Here is a 16,343-nt window from a genome sequence, read left to right as displayed (position 1 = left end):
AATCACAGGACTAGATTTTGTTGCAGATAATAAAAACAACCACACTATTGTTAATATTTTTATTGCTTTTCATTCAACTATGGTTGAAATTCAATTTATTTCCTAAATATGTTTTAAAGGAGCATGTATTTTATGCTGTCTTGCTCTGTCCTCTACAAAGCTGTCCAATATGTTTCCCAGGCATAAAACTGTAAGCTTTGGGATGTCCAGAGGCATCATATGGTTTTTCATATATGCTGCAATACCAGGCACATAGGAGGTACTCCCCAAATAAGTCGCATTATCTGAAAGGAATAAGGCAAAAACAATCAATACAGGTCAAGTTCTGGAACAAAATCTTTTTAAACATCAAATTCCACTCCCATCTGGGAATTTTATTATATTAGATGTGACTTCAAATAAATTGTACACCATGCCTGGAATAAGAAGTTGGGGCTTTTAATACCACTGCATGTGTGTTAACGGAAGTTTTTCATGTGTACTAAGAGAAGGCAAAAGAAGACAGGTGGTACATGTGGCCTCGAATCTGTCACCGAGGGAAACTCCAGCTCCTTAAGGAATAAAGGAGAGATAAAGTCAACAAACAAACACCTTGAGTTCATATCACCCCCGTTATTTTCAAAATGTTTCCAGGTGCACCCCATTTCATTATTTAACTGTGATACAAAGGGAGCAAACAGGATTATCCCAAATTCACACATACATAAATAACTAACCTGATTCATATCAAGTTTGTGATGAGATGGACTTGCATGAACCTAGACAACTCTTTCTTCTTAGAGATAGGAAAACTAAATCCCAGAAAATCCAAATAACTTAATTAGCACTGCCCTAAGCAAATGAATTTTTAAATGAATCAGTTTATTTTTCCCAATAACAACCAGTGTAATAACTTTATTTTTTCAGGCCAGAAAAATGTTCACTAAACTGTCACAAAGAAATAATGTGCATCCATTTGAACTTATATATATATATAGATATATATATATAGATATATATATATAGATATATATATATATCCCATGCATCCTAATCTTGCACCAAAGACAGTGTAGTGATATATTATTTTTAAGTAATACTGGCATAATTTTTTAAAAAAATTTATATAATAAATGGGCCCATTTGTTTGCATTATTTATATATAATATATATATATATTATATATATATATATATAATATATATATAATAGATGGGCCCATTTGTTTGCATTATATATATATATATATATATATATATATATATATATAAACAACTGTGTGGTAAAATATGGCATCCTAAAATTCATGTGAAAATTCAAGGGATTCAGAATGGCCAGAGCATTCTTTAAAAAGAAAAACAAATTTGGAGAATTCACATTTCCCAATTTCAAAAGCTACAACAAAGCTACCACAAGGCTAAAAGACAGACATATAGATAAGTGGGAGAGAACTGACAGTCTGGAAATAAACTGATATTTGTGATCCATTGATTTTTACAAGGATGCCAAAATAGTTCAATGGGGGAAGAATCTGTGTTTTAAACAAACAGGCAACAGTGGGACATCCACATGCAGAAGAATGACACTAGAACCACCCAACCTCACATCATATACAAAAATTAATTCAAAGTTGACCAAAGACCTAAAGGGAAGAAATAAAACTATAAATCTCTTACAAAGAAATCATGCATGAATCTTATGACGTTGAATTAGGCAAGAGTCTCTTAACTATGGCACCAAAGGCAAAAGCAACAACAAAAAATAGATGTGCTTGGCTTCCCCCAAATTAAAATCTTTTGAACTTTAAAGGACACCATCAAAAAAAAATGGATCAGTTTTTTTAAGGAATGAAAATACATCTACTTAAGGTAAGAAAACACCTATACATGCTGGAAAGAAGTATTTTCCAATTTTTTTCATCACAATTCCAGATCTTCTTCTCACTAATAATGTTCCCAAATAACACAGACTTGTAACTCTTCCTCATTTCTTTTCCATCTTCTCTATCTGGAAGGGTCTTCATTTCCTTACACCTAAAAAACAGTTAACTTGCTGAAGACATTTCATGTAAACCAAGAACACAGCTCACGAAATTCCCAATCCCAAAACCAATATTCTTTCCAACATAGTATGATGCCCCTCTAGGATGTTATCTTAGACCCATTTCCTTCTCCATTTCTAGTATATACTATGGCAAGGCTCACAACAGGTTTTTAATATAATATTACAAAGGACTGGGGATATAGCTCAGTGGCAGAGTACTTGCCCGACATGCAAGAGGCCCTGGGTTCCATGCCCAGCATCAAAAGAAAAGAGAGAGAGAAATTCCTGACTCGGTGTGATGGATAACTGGGTCATAGGGCACCTAGATATTTGGTTGAACATTCTTCTGTCTGTGTCTGTGTGTTCCTGGATAACATTTGAGCCAGTAGACTAAACAAAGTAGAATGCCCTCCCCAATATAGATGGGCCTCATCCAATCCTTTGAAGATTCAAGTGGAATAAAAGGTTAAGTAAGAAAGAATCATTTCTGTCTGCCTCACTGTCATGAAGCTGGGATATCCGTCTTCTCCTGCCTCTGGACTAGGACCCAGTCTAGAATTTACACCATTGTCTCTCCTGCTCCTCAGATCTTCTGACTCAGGCTAGAATTATACTATGGGTTCTCTTTGGACTCCAGCTTGCCGACTACAGACCCTTGGTTTCTTAGTTACCATAAGTGCATGAGCCAATCCCTTAGAGTAATCTATACCTACACACTATTGATTCTTTTTCTCTAGAGAAGCCAAACCAATACACTTGGAAATAACTAAGGATCTTAGTTGAGGTTCCTTCAGAAGAATACCCTGAAACAAAGACTAGCACTTACATAGTTTATATGGGGGGAGGGGGTGATCCATGGAAATAGTCACAGGGAAGTGGAAAAATGAAATAGGGACAGAAGGCAGACATAAAACCAAGCAAATTACCATGGTAAGCAAATGGGTCTTAATCTCAGACACAGTTTTGAAGACCAACCTCAGGTTCTGTTCACTCCAAAGGACAAGGGAGCTGGATACTTATCCACCAACTTCCCTCAGTCATTGATAAGTGGCTTCTCCCGACTCTTTGAAAGGCACTGACTCTTCCAACCTGTGTCTTGTATTATCAAGTCAGCACACAGAGAAATGGAAAGTGTTCGGGAAATGGGCAGAGTGCCAAGAGGTCTGCTAGGAAAGAAGACATCCCAGCCTACCCCATCTCCCATCTGAGTGATAATGGGCACTCACATCACCACGCAATAGTCTACTGTGCTAGTTAGACCCTTTATGTGTATCATTTCTGAAATTCACAACAATCTTACAAGTTCAGTATTATTCTCATTTTGTAGGCAACAAAACTAAGATGTAGAGACTTGGTCAAGCTCACTGCTGTTCAGGGAACTTCTCATAAGAAAAAAGACATTTTGGAGTTTTCAAAAATTTTCCAATAAAATGTTTGCTTTCCAATTTTAAGCAAAAAAAAAAATGCAATGTTGGAGGCATCATAATACCTGGCTCCAAATTATACTATAGAGATAGAGTAACAAAAATTTCATAGGACTGGCATAAAAAAACATAGACTGATGATACAGAACAGAAAACACAGAGACAAACCCTCACATCTACAGTCATCTGATCTTTGACAAAGATGTCAACAATGTACACTGAAAAAAAAGACAGTCTTTTTAACAAACAGTGCTGGGAAAACTGGTTATCCATATGTAGAAGAATGAAACCAAACCCTTATCTGTCACCCTGTACAAAAGTCATCTCAAAATACATCAAAGACCTAGGAATTATCCCCAAAACTATGCAACTCCTGGAATAAAACATAGGGTCAACACTCCAATACATAGGTACAGGCAATAACTTTCTCTTTAGGAAAAGCTCAGGAAGTAATGCCAAGAGTTAATAAATGGTATGGCGTCAAATTAAAAAGCTTCTGCACAGCAAAAGTAACAATTAGGAATGTAAAGAGAGAACCTATAATATGGGAGAAAATCTTTGCTAGCCACTATTCTGAAAGTATTAATGTCTAAAATGCATTTTAAAAAACTCAAAAAACCTAACACCAATAAACCAATTAATAAATGGGAAAATGAATTAAAGAAACTTCTCAAAACAAGAAATAAAAGCAGCCAACAAATATATGAAAAAATGTTCACCATCATTAGCAATTAGGGAAATGCAAGTCAAAAATTACACTGAGATTTAATCTTACACCAGTCAGAATGGTAGTCATCAAGAATACAAATAATAACAAACACTGGAGAGAATGTAGAGAAAAAGGAACACTTTTACAGTGTTGTAAATCAATACAACCACTATGGAAATGAGTATGGAGGTTCTTAAAGGCCAGGCATGGAACCACCATATGACCCAACTATAGCACTCTCGGGCATTTACCTAAAGAATTAAAGTCAACATACTAGAGTGCTACACGCATACCCATGTTTATAGCAGCACAACTCACAATAGCCAAACCATAGAATCAGACTAGGTATCCATCACTGGAAGAAAGGATAAAGAAAATGTGTTATATACACACAATGGAGTTTTATTCAGCTATAAAGAAAAATAAAATTATGTCATTCATAGAAAACAAATGGAACTTGAGACCATTATGTTAGGCAAAATAAGCCAAACTCAGAAAGTCAATGGTAGTACATTTTTCTCATATATGGAAGCTAGAAAGGAAAAAGAAAAAGAAAGGTGTGGGAGATCAGTAGAGGAAAGGGACAAGCAGGTGGGAGGCAGGGAAGAGGGGACAGGCTAGAAGTGAATGATATTGGCCAAATTATATTGTTACATTGTGTGCATGTATGAATATGTAATAATAAATCTCATCATTATGTACAACTGTAACTCATCAATAAAAAAATGTGAAGACAAAAATAAATAAAATGGGGGGGGGGGAGTTTGCTTTCCAGCCTGGCTAGTGCTGAAAGCAACACCTGAGATGAGCAACTCCTTCCTTCATTTCTAAGGATCCTCCCCCCTTCCACCATCATCCTAAAAACAAGCTTCTCTATATCCCCAATTTCAGGGACTCAAAACTCTTAGTGTAGACAGGTTCCCCTACCTATCTAATCAATTAATTTGTTTTGTTTCTCTGGTGCTGGGGATTGAACCCAGGGCCTTGTACATGTGAGGCAAGCACTCTCCCAAATGAGCTATATCCCCAGCCCCACACGTTTTTATTTATTTTAGTTTTAGACGGACATGATAACTCTATTTTACTTATTTGTTTTTATGTGGTGCTGAGGATCAAACCCAGTGTCTCACATATGTAAGGCAAATGCTCTACCAACTGAGCTAGAACCCCAGCCCCTGAGGTCAGACTTTTTTAAAGAATAGGCTCATTTCTCATGCAGTGTAATCTTTAACCTGGTTCTAACCATCCAGATGAGAAACTGCCAAGCTCACCACAGAGGTGAGAGGACCAAGTCAGACATGTGGGACCTAAGAAATGAAGAATGAAACACCTGTGATGTTTCAGTAGGTACAGACCCTAGGGACAGCTGGAGCAGACCAGACCTTCTGATCCACAAAACATTCTTCACCCCTACAGTGTTAGGCATTAAGAAAGTACGTATCCCATTCAACTGAATAGACTTCTATTGACCAACCACCAGACAAGAGAATGATGGGGCATAAAGAAGAATATGCAGAAGAGACAGAGGAACCACAGCTGCATGTGATTTCTAGACGAATCTATTTGTAGGATATTAGTTCAGTCATTCATAGGTTGAATATCCCACCGCTGACTGGATGTAACTTGTACAACCTTTTTTTCTGCAGGAAGAGGAAGATTAGTCAACCCAGGCCTGATCCGCCCTCTTACCAACCAATCATTCATTGATGAGTTGCCAAACAGCCCTCCACACAATGCATTTACAGGTTACTTCTTCTCATTTTCTCTCCTTTGGAACAATTCCTGGAACATTTTTTTCATGATTTCATCCTATTTATTTTCCCGTCTTTCCCAAGGCAACACTCCCTCTAGTGTCTGTGTATTCACCTCAGGTTCCATTCTTGGTGCACAGGGTGAAGGCCAAAAGGGAACCAAGCCTGAAACTCCGTGGGCGTGGGAGTAGATCACTGCAAAATAATTTAGCCACCATGATCCTTCTGAGAAAGAGGCTGCAGATATGCTGCAGAGTTCCAGCCACGGATATTTACTATTCATACCAGACACAAACACACAGCTAGGAGCTCGAGAAGAAAAACAGCATCAAGGTCCATCCCGTGACTTTGATGAAGGTTGAGTCCTGGGTACTGTGGGCTCTGCTTGCCTGGCCCCCCGTCATTCACTTGCACATCTCTTCACTGTCCATCTCAGCACTACACAAAAGACAGACTCCCCTGTGAACAGGGACCATGGGGATGTGTGAAATCAGCATCCTGATGATGTGTGGGTACCAAGATGGCCTTGACATCAGCTCACTGGGCGACTTTGGGCATGTAGCTCCTTCCTCTGCTGCAATATTTGAAAATAAAGAGAAGGCCCCGTCTAGATGTAAAAATAATAACTAAACCAACATACAAGTTGGGCACTTCTTTTAAATACTATACAGTGTATAATCTCATTTAATCCTCACAGCTACCCAAGATAGGAGGTACTGTTATCATCACCCCTTTTTACAGATGAAAAGATAGCAAAGAGAGAGTAAAAACCTGCCCAGTGTCACACAGCTATTCAGAGACAGAGGGAGGATTTGAATCCAAGCCTCTGGCTCCAGATTCCACTGTCCTATTTAGTATGTGACCTTGTTCCACATTCTCTGTCTATCCATTCTCAATAAATCCTGAACAGAACAGCATTCAGGATGTAAACCTTCTGCAAGTAAGAATTCACACCTGCCATATATCCTGTCATACTACAAACCCATGCTCAAAAATCCCACAATCCAAAGCCTTATAGGATGCTTGCTTATCCTACATAATTCTTTTTTTTTTTTTAATGAGAGAGAGAGAGTGAGAGAGGAGAGAGAGAGAGAGAGAGAGAATTTTTAATATTTATTTTTTAGTTCTCGGCAGACACAACATCTTTGTTGGTATGTGGTGCTGAGGATCGAACCCGGGCCGCACACATGCCAGAGGAGCGCGCTACCGCTTGAGCCACATCCCCAGCCCTATCCTACATAATTCTATTTCTAGTTTTCCCCTTAAATAAGGTTTTCTCCAGAGTGTGCCAAGTAACAGGCCCCTACTTAGCCATGGTACAGTTGTACTGACCAAAATCCCTGAATGGTCAGTTCCTCTGGGCTCTCAGTCCCTCCCATCTCAGTCAAGGAGGAATGGTTTCCTCTGCTCCCTAACACAGACTTAATAGCAGAAATCTATCATGCAATCCTGAAGTTCTTAGACTCCATTACCTTTTACAAATTTACTATAGCACATTTATTAGTGTACCATAGAGAACAATGTTTCCATAAATAATTAAACTACACTGATCAAAATAAATAAGGAAAATGTTCTTGGTCATGTAACCCGGCTTGATTTCCTCAGTAATTCAAATAATCAGGTGATTTACAGAGGTCCCCGTCAACAACGGTTAGCAAGACAGAACTCACCCAACATTAAGGAGCTTGCTATTTATTGCCTGGAGTCACTGTGGTGGGTTGGATGGGTGGCTATGGGGCTCAACCCTGGAACATGAGGAAGGAAGCTACTCCTAAGCCACTCTGGCTAGCCTTATGTATACCCATCCTGAGTCTTAATCTACTCTACCTGTAACTGGGCAGCACCCTACATGACCAGAGTTAAAGAATATGAACCCTCTTGGAAGGAAAATGCTGTTAAGGAGAAAATAGGTATGAACAGGAGAGGGCTATTCTAAGAGAAAAGAGCAGCTGGGGTCCGGCTGTAGGGTGGCATGTTGCTGCGTGAGCCTCACAGCCCTCCTCTATGCTGATGGTTTGATGAAGGCAACTCCCAAATGCACTTCCAGCCCCGACAATCTGAGTCTGAGACCCACAGTGTCTCCCACAGTGATCTCCTCTCCTCGGAGCTCACAGCCTCAAACGATCACTTGACAATTAACCACATATCACCCCATGGCATCTGTCTTGTTGTCATGTGTTATTTAACTTTACAGAAGAGCAGCCTCACATTCAAAGCATATTAGAAGCACCTGAGGCAAACACTGTCGTTTTCTTGTTTGTCTCCCCTCCATCACAACCTGCAGCCCCAGAACAACGCCACATACACAGGAAACGCCCAGCAAAAGGCTATGTTATGAGTATCCATCTGATCTCTGACATGCATGAGAAGAAGCCAGGATCACTGCCTAGTCCTTATGTCTATCCTCCTGTTTAGTGGGATAAGGGTCTCTCTGAATCTTATGTTAAAATAATAAACCAGGTGCATAAATTCAATGCTATTAAGAGATAGTGTTAAACTATTTGCCACCTAAAGCAGAATTGATCTCCCCTTCCCTCCCCTGCTCCACAGCTAAGGCAGGTCCTGCTTCCCAGGCTAGTGCAGTGTTACTGAGCCAGGTCTCCCTCTCTGGGCCTCACTCCACAGGGTATCCATGAGAAGAGCAGAGGCCACATGGGGGGGGGGGGGTTGCTCATTTAATTGTTTCATCCCTTGCTCTCAAAGTACTAAATAACATGGGATTAAAGTAACCAAATACTAAACTAAAAATGACCAGACTTGTGTTACCATCTGTAAATTCCACAAACGACTAGAGAAATAAATGCTTCTCGGGAAGGTTTCATAGAGGCCTGTGTTGGAGACGTGAACAGAGCTGTGAGTACTGGGTGCATCTTAACAGAGGAGGAAGGATGTCTCAACTGGAGGAGACTCAGGAGCAAAGGCCTGGAGACAAGCAGGGGCTCAAGACAACAAAGAGGCTGCCCTGGCAACAGTGGAAGACTGGATCAGGGAACAACCAGATCCAAAGCTGGAGAAGCAAACCCAGGACACATAAAATGAAAGGCCCTGAATGCAAGGACAAAGGACTCTGGATTTGAATTCAAGAAGCCATAGGCCCTCAAGCCAAAATGCAGATATCCCCGATGAAATATTTCTCATCACAGTAGCTATCAAGTGATGAAATCACCAATATCCCAAGAAACAACTTCCAATTCCTTTGTAGCCTCTGTGCTCCACAAAACAGGACTGTCACTCGTTCACGCACCTAGACAAACATTACTAAGCACCAGACCTCTCTCCCAACCATCAACACACCAGGGGTATAAACATGGTTAGCCTAATTCCATTCATCCCTAGAGCCAGTTCTGCTTACCAAAGGTGGCCTACTAGGCACTCACATTCTGTATTTTCTAGCTCCTCCACCACAAGACCTCTTTTCTCCCAAACCTGCTGCAGAATCATCCTTTGGCATTTTCTCCCTGTAAAGGTAGTGTCTCAAGCCAGTTGAGAACCCAAGGAACACAGAAAGCAGGAAACCAACAGGCAGGTCAAGCCACAGACCTCAAATGACTTGCCCATGTGCACCTCACCTTGGATGAGCCAGCAGCCTTCAGAAAGACCTGCTCTCCCATGTCTCCCACCTCTGCTCCTCATGGGATGATTCAGGGCCCACAGATCATCCTGTTCCAGAACTCCCCCAGTGACAACAAAAGATTTACAGAGCCCAAGGCAAGAGCCTCCCAAGACTTCTTCCCACTGGAGCCCCAACCCCCCTTCCCTTAAACCCTGTGCAACAGGAGAAGCCACTTCCCAGTGTTCCAACCACTGCATTTCTGCAATCATTAAATCAGGCCTCCCAATTAAGGAGTTTGCAACTTCTGCTCACCTTGGAAATCACTGCAGGATCTGAGAAGCAAATCAGAGCCTATAAGCCAGCCGTCAGAGGAAACACAGAGCAGACAAATAATCTCGTCCAGCCCCCCCCCCCTTTCCTCACCATCCCCTGGCTGACAGTGACCAGGAGCAATTAGTGCTGTTATGTCCCAGTGCATTTCCCAGCTACATCTCAACTGAGATGGCTCTCCTTGTAATATTAATTAAAAACAGATTTTTTTTTTTTTTTTTGGCAAACCCCTGAAGAATGGCTTCTGTGGCAGGCTTCTTTATTAAGCCTCTGAGAAGGCAAAATGCATTAAGAAATTGTGACACGGGGGACTGCGAGTTGGGATGAGGAAGGCTGGGTGAGCCAGCCAAAAGCTATTTGAAAAATCTGTTTGGGAGCCACGATCAGATGCTTTAGTGAGTGAAATACAATTAATCTGACCAAATCTGTCACTATTTTGCACATTAGGAGTAAATATTTTAGAATACAGTTCAGCTACATTAGTTAAGGGTAGGAAATCTTGCCCTGGAGAATCTGAGTACTATACCTCCTAGCACATTCTGGAAAGGTGATCTGGCAAAGACCTGGAATGATGAGCATCTCCCCAGTTCTCCCCACTGAGATACAATGTTGGGCACATTTATTCAAAACTACCTGGTAAGTCATTCCAAGCAGGCACACTGCAGGGACAGCAGCCTGCAAATTGCCGTCACTGAGAGTGAGTAGCTGGAAAGAAATGGAACCCATTCTCGCCTCAGCACCAGGAATGAGGGACCCCCATCAAGGGTTAATCCAAGAAGGAGAGGGCTCTCCAGAGCAATTGGCCATCTCACTGAAAAAGCAGGGAGGCTTCTTCCTTCATTGGAAGGGAAAGGACAGAATAATGCGTTTTTTCTGTTCCTCTGTAAGCCACAGGGACTGTGCTCCCCCTGGGTGTTTGTGAAACACTCTCTAACCCATTAATCACCAGGATCCCAGCTGGAGACGAGTGGTAAGAAAGAACAACAACAGCAAATCACTCCTCCAGAGCAAAGGTTCCAAGGCCAAGTCCACTCATCTCCCTCCACCTGGAACATCTAGCAGAGTGAGATGGTCAGAGGTGGGACCCAGACCCCCTCTGCTTTCTGCTTCCTTCACCTCCAGCCTGCTGGGGGCCTCCTCCTTTGTTCATCAAGCCATCCCACTCCAATCCTGGGACCAAAGCAAACACCTGCTCCAAGCCTCGGAGGAGGTTCATCTCCTGCCTCTAAGGTCCTGGGGCGGGTGCTGCATTAGTAGGAGATCTTGCCCTTAACTCTGTGGTGGGGTGAAGGCCCTTCTCTATGTCCAGCTCCACATCATGGCTGTAAACTACCAGAGTGGAATTCAATTTTCAGTTATATGAGTGACTAAAAACTCTCCCCAGAGGGGGACTCCTGTGAAGTAACAAAGTTTGTCAAAGGCACCTGGGAGAAAAGCAGGAAAGCCCTAATTGTCCTAAAACTGAAACTGCTGCCCTTCCTGAAGGAGGACACACTGAACACCCCAGAAGCCAGAGGGAAAGATGGAATCATCTCTCCAAGCCAAAAGAGCCTGCTAGACCCCAAGGTCTCTGCCTTGTGACATCTCCCTCCACCCTGAAACAATGAAGGAATTCCTGAGGCTTCCGCATCCCCACAGCGACTCTTTTCTTCCCAGGGAACCCACCTGGGGAATGGTTTCCCAGCTCTTCTCACAAGGGGTGTTTCCTCAGAGCCTCTCAAAGACAATTTCCCCTTCTTCCTTAAACAGCATCACAGACCTGATAATCAAGGACACCTTTCTCTCTGGTATTGCCAGCAAAATGTGGTCAGAAAAGGCAGACACAGCATAGGCGGTAATCATGTGGTTCCCTCCTCTCCAGACTGGGGAGGGGACAGGATGGGCCCTGTGCTCACCCAGGCTGCCTTGCCTTTGCTGGAATGGTGAAGTAGCCAAAAGCACAACCAATAAAGTCTCCAGGGGCTGCTCATGATGGCTAAATCTCATCATTGTCACTAAGGCCTTACAAACCCAACGGTCCACTGCCTAGACCCTTTGGCCCTGTTTGATTTCCCTAGGGGCAAAGGCCAGGCTGCCCCTCGCTTCCTTTGCTGCTCAACTGCTCCTAAGATAGGCAGAGAAGGCCATGCACGTTTAACTCTTTGCAAGAAGCATTTTCTCTCTAAAGTCTCATCTCCTGAGGCTTTGTCAGCACTCAAAAATGATCCTTTAAAGCAGAAACATATGAAAACTCTGCAGGCAGAATGAATTTATACTGTCTAAATATGGCAGTAATAAAGCCTCAGATATGCCAGGACATGGCCCCCTCTTCCTAGGATACATTTACTTCCATGCAGCCTACCCATCTTCCTCACCTAGTTAAAATGTGAACACACAATTCTTAATTACCAAACTAAAATGAAGTTAAGATTACAAGCCCTGCTGTTAGAGAATTCTCTCTCCACCTTCCCTACCTCTCACTTCCTCCCCCTTCTCCTTTTCTCTTTCTCTCCCCTTCCCTCTTTATCTCTCTCTCTCTCTCTCTCTCTCTCTCTCTCTCTCTCTCTCTCTTTCCCTTTTTCCCTCTAACACTCACACATATGTCCTCTGGGGACTGGGAAATCTTCAATCACCCAGCCCAGCACAAGCACACCTTGCTCAACCAGAAAGCTCAGAACTGTCCAGCAGGAGGCTTTGGGATGTTCATCCAAAGTAGATGAAGCCAGCTACTGAGCTGCCCCGAACTGGACTCCACTTGTTCTTGGAACCCAGCATCTGGTATACAGGCTGGGCTCCCTGCCCTGTGTTGTGCATCACTGAGAACCAGGAAATCTGCGCTGCTCTGCGGTACCCTGGCTTTCCTGTTACTCACTACCCATTCCTGTGACACCCACAAGCTCTGTTAAAATAAGGAGAATATTTCCCAAGAAAATCTTTTCACATGCCAGTCAAGATGGGAAAGACAAATGGGGGGTGGGCAGCTTTTCCATCAAGTGATTTCCCCAGAGCTGCTTGTACAGACATCCATCGCCCCATGCCTGGAGTCCAGCTCTACCCAATGCCAAGTTCTCATCTGAACCGAGAACCAGACAAGAGCAAACGATTTGGATGGAGTGGGAAAGACTGTGAGATCGAGTCCTTTGCCGTTCTTTGATTTGGCTCCGGGGCACCGGGTGGCAGTGAGGTGGGGAGAGCCCCTCGGGCAAGCGCTGCGGGCTGCTGCAGCTGCCCCGGCAGGCGATGCCCAGCACCGGAGCCCCAGTCCTGAGTGCAGGGGCCGCCAGAGTGGGCTCCACGGCGCCACCTCTCGGTACAGCAGCGTTCAGGGGACCTGGAGGGTGGAAAGGTGAACAGAAAGCAAAGGACCCAGCTCGACTCCGGGAGCAGGACGCAGAGGTAAAAGCCAATCTTGTGCTAGGCTACTTGTGCGAGCTTGTGCTGGAGTGAGGGCGAGAGAGGTGGGAGTTATGTTGATTTCTCTTCACGCTTTAAACTTTTTCTACTGCCTCTCCCATAGCCTTCCAGGGCAGTTGCCTGGGCTTTGAAGACGAAACTGGGTTTTCCTGAAGGCCAAGGATTGAGCTGACTTGGACGAGCCTCGCGCCTGGACCAGCAGCAGACCATGCGCCTAGAGCGAAGAGCAGCGACCCCAAGGCGAGCAGGAGTCTGGAAGTCCGAGCCGCATCAATCTCCCGGGTTCCCTTTCTCGTGTCAGGTGCGGGCGGTTGGGTGTGGGGGAATTCGTTAGTCTATTAGTCTATCCAGCCGCTTCTTCACATCAGCCCGTGTCCTCACCCACGAAGTCAAGCACCCCACAAACAGGAAAACTGACTCCAAGCGGAGTATGGGAGAAAGTGACCACAGATCCCTGCCCTGCTCATCTTTAAGACACCCATTGCTCCTCTCCTCTCCGGACGGCCCCAGTCCTAGGGTCTCCAGTAAACAAATGCACACACCATCTTAAAACAAACTCCGCTAACCTGTTGGGGGCAGGACAAACCTTCTCTAGAAGTCCAGGTACTCCCCCATTTGTATGGACTCCCGAGCAACTACCTACCCCTCGCTCCTGTCCCCCATTCCCCCATGCTGTCAGGAGACAGATTCGCCGCCAGGTGGGTACTCACACTGCTGTTGTGTCCGGACCAGTGCACCATTGCTTGGTTGTGGGCCGAGTCCCCGGTCAGCGCGAAAGAAGTGCTAGGCAGTCGGAGCTCTTCAGCCGCTGGTCCCCCAGTCCGAGGGGCTTTCACCTCCTCCCGGGAACCTTTAGCCAGAGGGCGGCTTCCTTTGGAACCTTCGGCAGAAGCCGTAGCCCGGGCATCCCCGCGCTCCAGGGCGCTGGGGGGCTGTGCCCGGCGACTCCTCCTCGTGCCGCCAGGCTTGCCAGGAGCCAGGATGTCCTGGACCCAACGCGCGCCTTCAGGCGACGTACCCTCGGCTCCAATCTGCATCTCAATGCCCCGAGACTGGGGCAGCAGCTCTGGTCTGGGCCGGCGCCCCAGCGCGGCGGGTCTCCGCGTCGCCGCCAGCTCCTCCCGCCACTGGTTCGCCACTGCCCGCGGCAACAGAGGAGGCAACGCCGGTGACCGAGAAGCCGTGAGGCGCCCGGGACCGCCCGTTGAGCCCCAAGTGATCTCGGCACCGGCCAGGACCCACGTTGACAGGAGTAGAAGCCCTGTCCGGGCGAGGGGCGCCCCTGGCCAGCCTGTGGGGCGCTCCGTGCGCGCCGCCTCCATCCCGCTGCGGCTACCTTGGCTCGGGCTGCCGAGTGTGTGGCGCCCGCCGAGGTGCGGGTCCGGCGCAGGGGGTGTGCGCGCGCCGGCGAGCGAGCGTGTCGGGGGAGTGGGGAGGGGGCGGCCGAGAAGGAGGTGGCTCCGGCTGGCGCGCCTCGCCGGTCCTCTGCACTCTTCCTCCCACCCCCAGCTCGCTTACTCGGTCTCTCGTCCAGAGGGGGACTCCAAATCCCAAGGAAAATTAATAAATGCTCCTTCAGTGCTTTTGTTGTTGTTAAAATCAGATCTCCTAAAATCGTTCCCCCTGAGCTCCTCCAGAAATTGTATAAAAATGAGTGTTCAGAGGTAATAAGAAAATCCTCTTTTTAAATATGAAAATCAAGCCGGATCCAGGAGGAGGGACTGGCAACGGATCCCAGTCCTGAGTCTCTCCGAAATGCAGCCTCCAACCTGCTCCGGGTGAAGAGTTGGGTGCCGCTTCTCGTCGCGTTTGGGGGTTTACTCTTCGGCCTGTTCCGGGAGCGGGAGATGGCGCACGGGGAGGTATAAGGGTCTCGGGGGAGGAGGAGTAGGAGTAAAGTGTTTTCAGCGCCAACTGTTCGCATTTGATAGCTTAGGGGGAGCCCAGAGCCTCCGCGCAGGGAGGCAGCGCGCGGAAGCCAAGCGCGGGATGGACCCACGACTCTGCTCGCGGCTCCCCGCCCCGCGAGGCCTGCGCCCCCGCCCGGTGCGGGGGCGCGAGGAGTGCGTGCGTGCGCGTGCGTGAGTGCTGGCGGGCGGGAGTGAGGCTAGGGGTGCGCCGGGGCTGGCGGGAGGGCGCCGCAGGGTGGGGGGGTACCTGACTGGGCTGATTAGGGGGACGGCTGGGTGAGCGGGGGCGCGCGGCTCCGTGCGTGCGCGTTTACACAAGCATGGGTGCGTGTGTGAACAGCAGGGCTGGGCTAGGGGTGCGCTCGAGCCGTGGGCGCTCGCGCATCACGCACGGGCTGTGTTTGCATTTCCAGGAGCCTGTGAGTCGTCAGAAAGGCAATGTCGGGAACAAGGCAGGCTGCTCTCGGCAGCCCCCTCTCCCTCGCGCCGGGGGCACCCACGGCCCCCAGTCGCCCGCAGATGTAACCTGATTAAGCTTCTTTGGAGGCTAGGAAAGAGAACCGGAAAGCGTCGGCTGCGGGGATAGGGGTTGCCAGCTCCTCCAGTTCAGGGGCTCTCCTTCCCGGGACCCTCGGCCCAAAGTGGGGAGAGGAAATAAGTAGAGACCGTCAACTCCCACGGGAAGATACAGGCCCCATCTTGTTGCCTGGGACTGCCGAGTCTTGCCCTCCCTTTCCCTGCACCGGTTTCTGAGCCGGCTCAGTTGTTTCAAAGTGTCCGCCCAGTTGGAAGGTCCCGGCCCAGCGCTGCTTTGGGCTTATCGTGCCCCCAGGACCCCTCTGCAGGAGGGCAGCCTGAACACTTGGTGCTTCTGGGATCCCTGGTGACCACTAGAAGACGAGAGTTCGGGTGATTTGGAGAGAGGGAGCTAAACCTGAGGGTGATGCCGAGCCGCTGTTCATGGGCACACGGACATGTGTAGCGGGCCTTCTCTGAGAATCTCTGGGATTTTTAGGGTGGAAAAGTCTGAGATCGGAGGAGCAGGAGGAGGGACTACTGGGAAAGGAGTAGGATGGTGGGAGGGGGCTTGGCGAGGAAGAAGGCTCCCAGGCTCTTCCCTTCCTTTGGGGGACTGAAGAGTCCCTTTGGAGGAGGTGGTTAAAGCGGAACAGGAGGAAGGAAAACAAGCAAGAGGGCAGGAAAGAATTGTGATATAAGGTAAAAGAGAGAGGGAGAAGAGGGGAGAGATGG

General features: G+C 46.5%; 1 protein-coding gene across 1 annotated transcript in view; it reads right to left on the bottom strand.

The window, feature by feature from the left end:
• SORCS3 (sortilin related VPS10 domain containing receptor 3) overlaps positions 1 to 14,504 on the bottom strand; it is a gene marked incomplete at both ends in the record, with an annotated part of 577,733 nt that extends 563,229 nt beyond the window's left edge. Inside the window, one exon of the mRNA XM_081268651.1 lies at positions 13,893 to 14,504. Within this exon, the coding sequence (XP_081124777.1) occupies positions 13,893 to 14,504 (612 nt within the window). The remainder of the gene's footprint in view (positions 1 to 13,892) is intronic.
• Between the last annotated feature and the right edge of the window lie 1,839 nt (positions 14,505 to 16,343).

Source organism: Spermophilus citellus (assembly GCF_964194105.1).
Source record: "Spermophilus citellus genome assembly, chromosome: 15".
In the NCBI taxonomy this organism is placed as follows: domain Eukaryota; kingdom Metazoa; phylum Chordata; class Mammalia; order Rodentia; family Sciuridae; genus Spermophilus; species Spermophilus citellus.
Note: the sequence above shows the minus strand (reverse complement) of the source record. Positions and strands in the feature narration are given on the sequence as shown.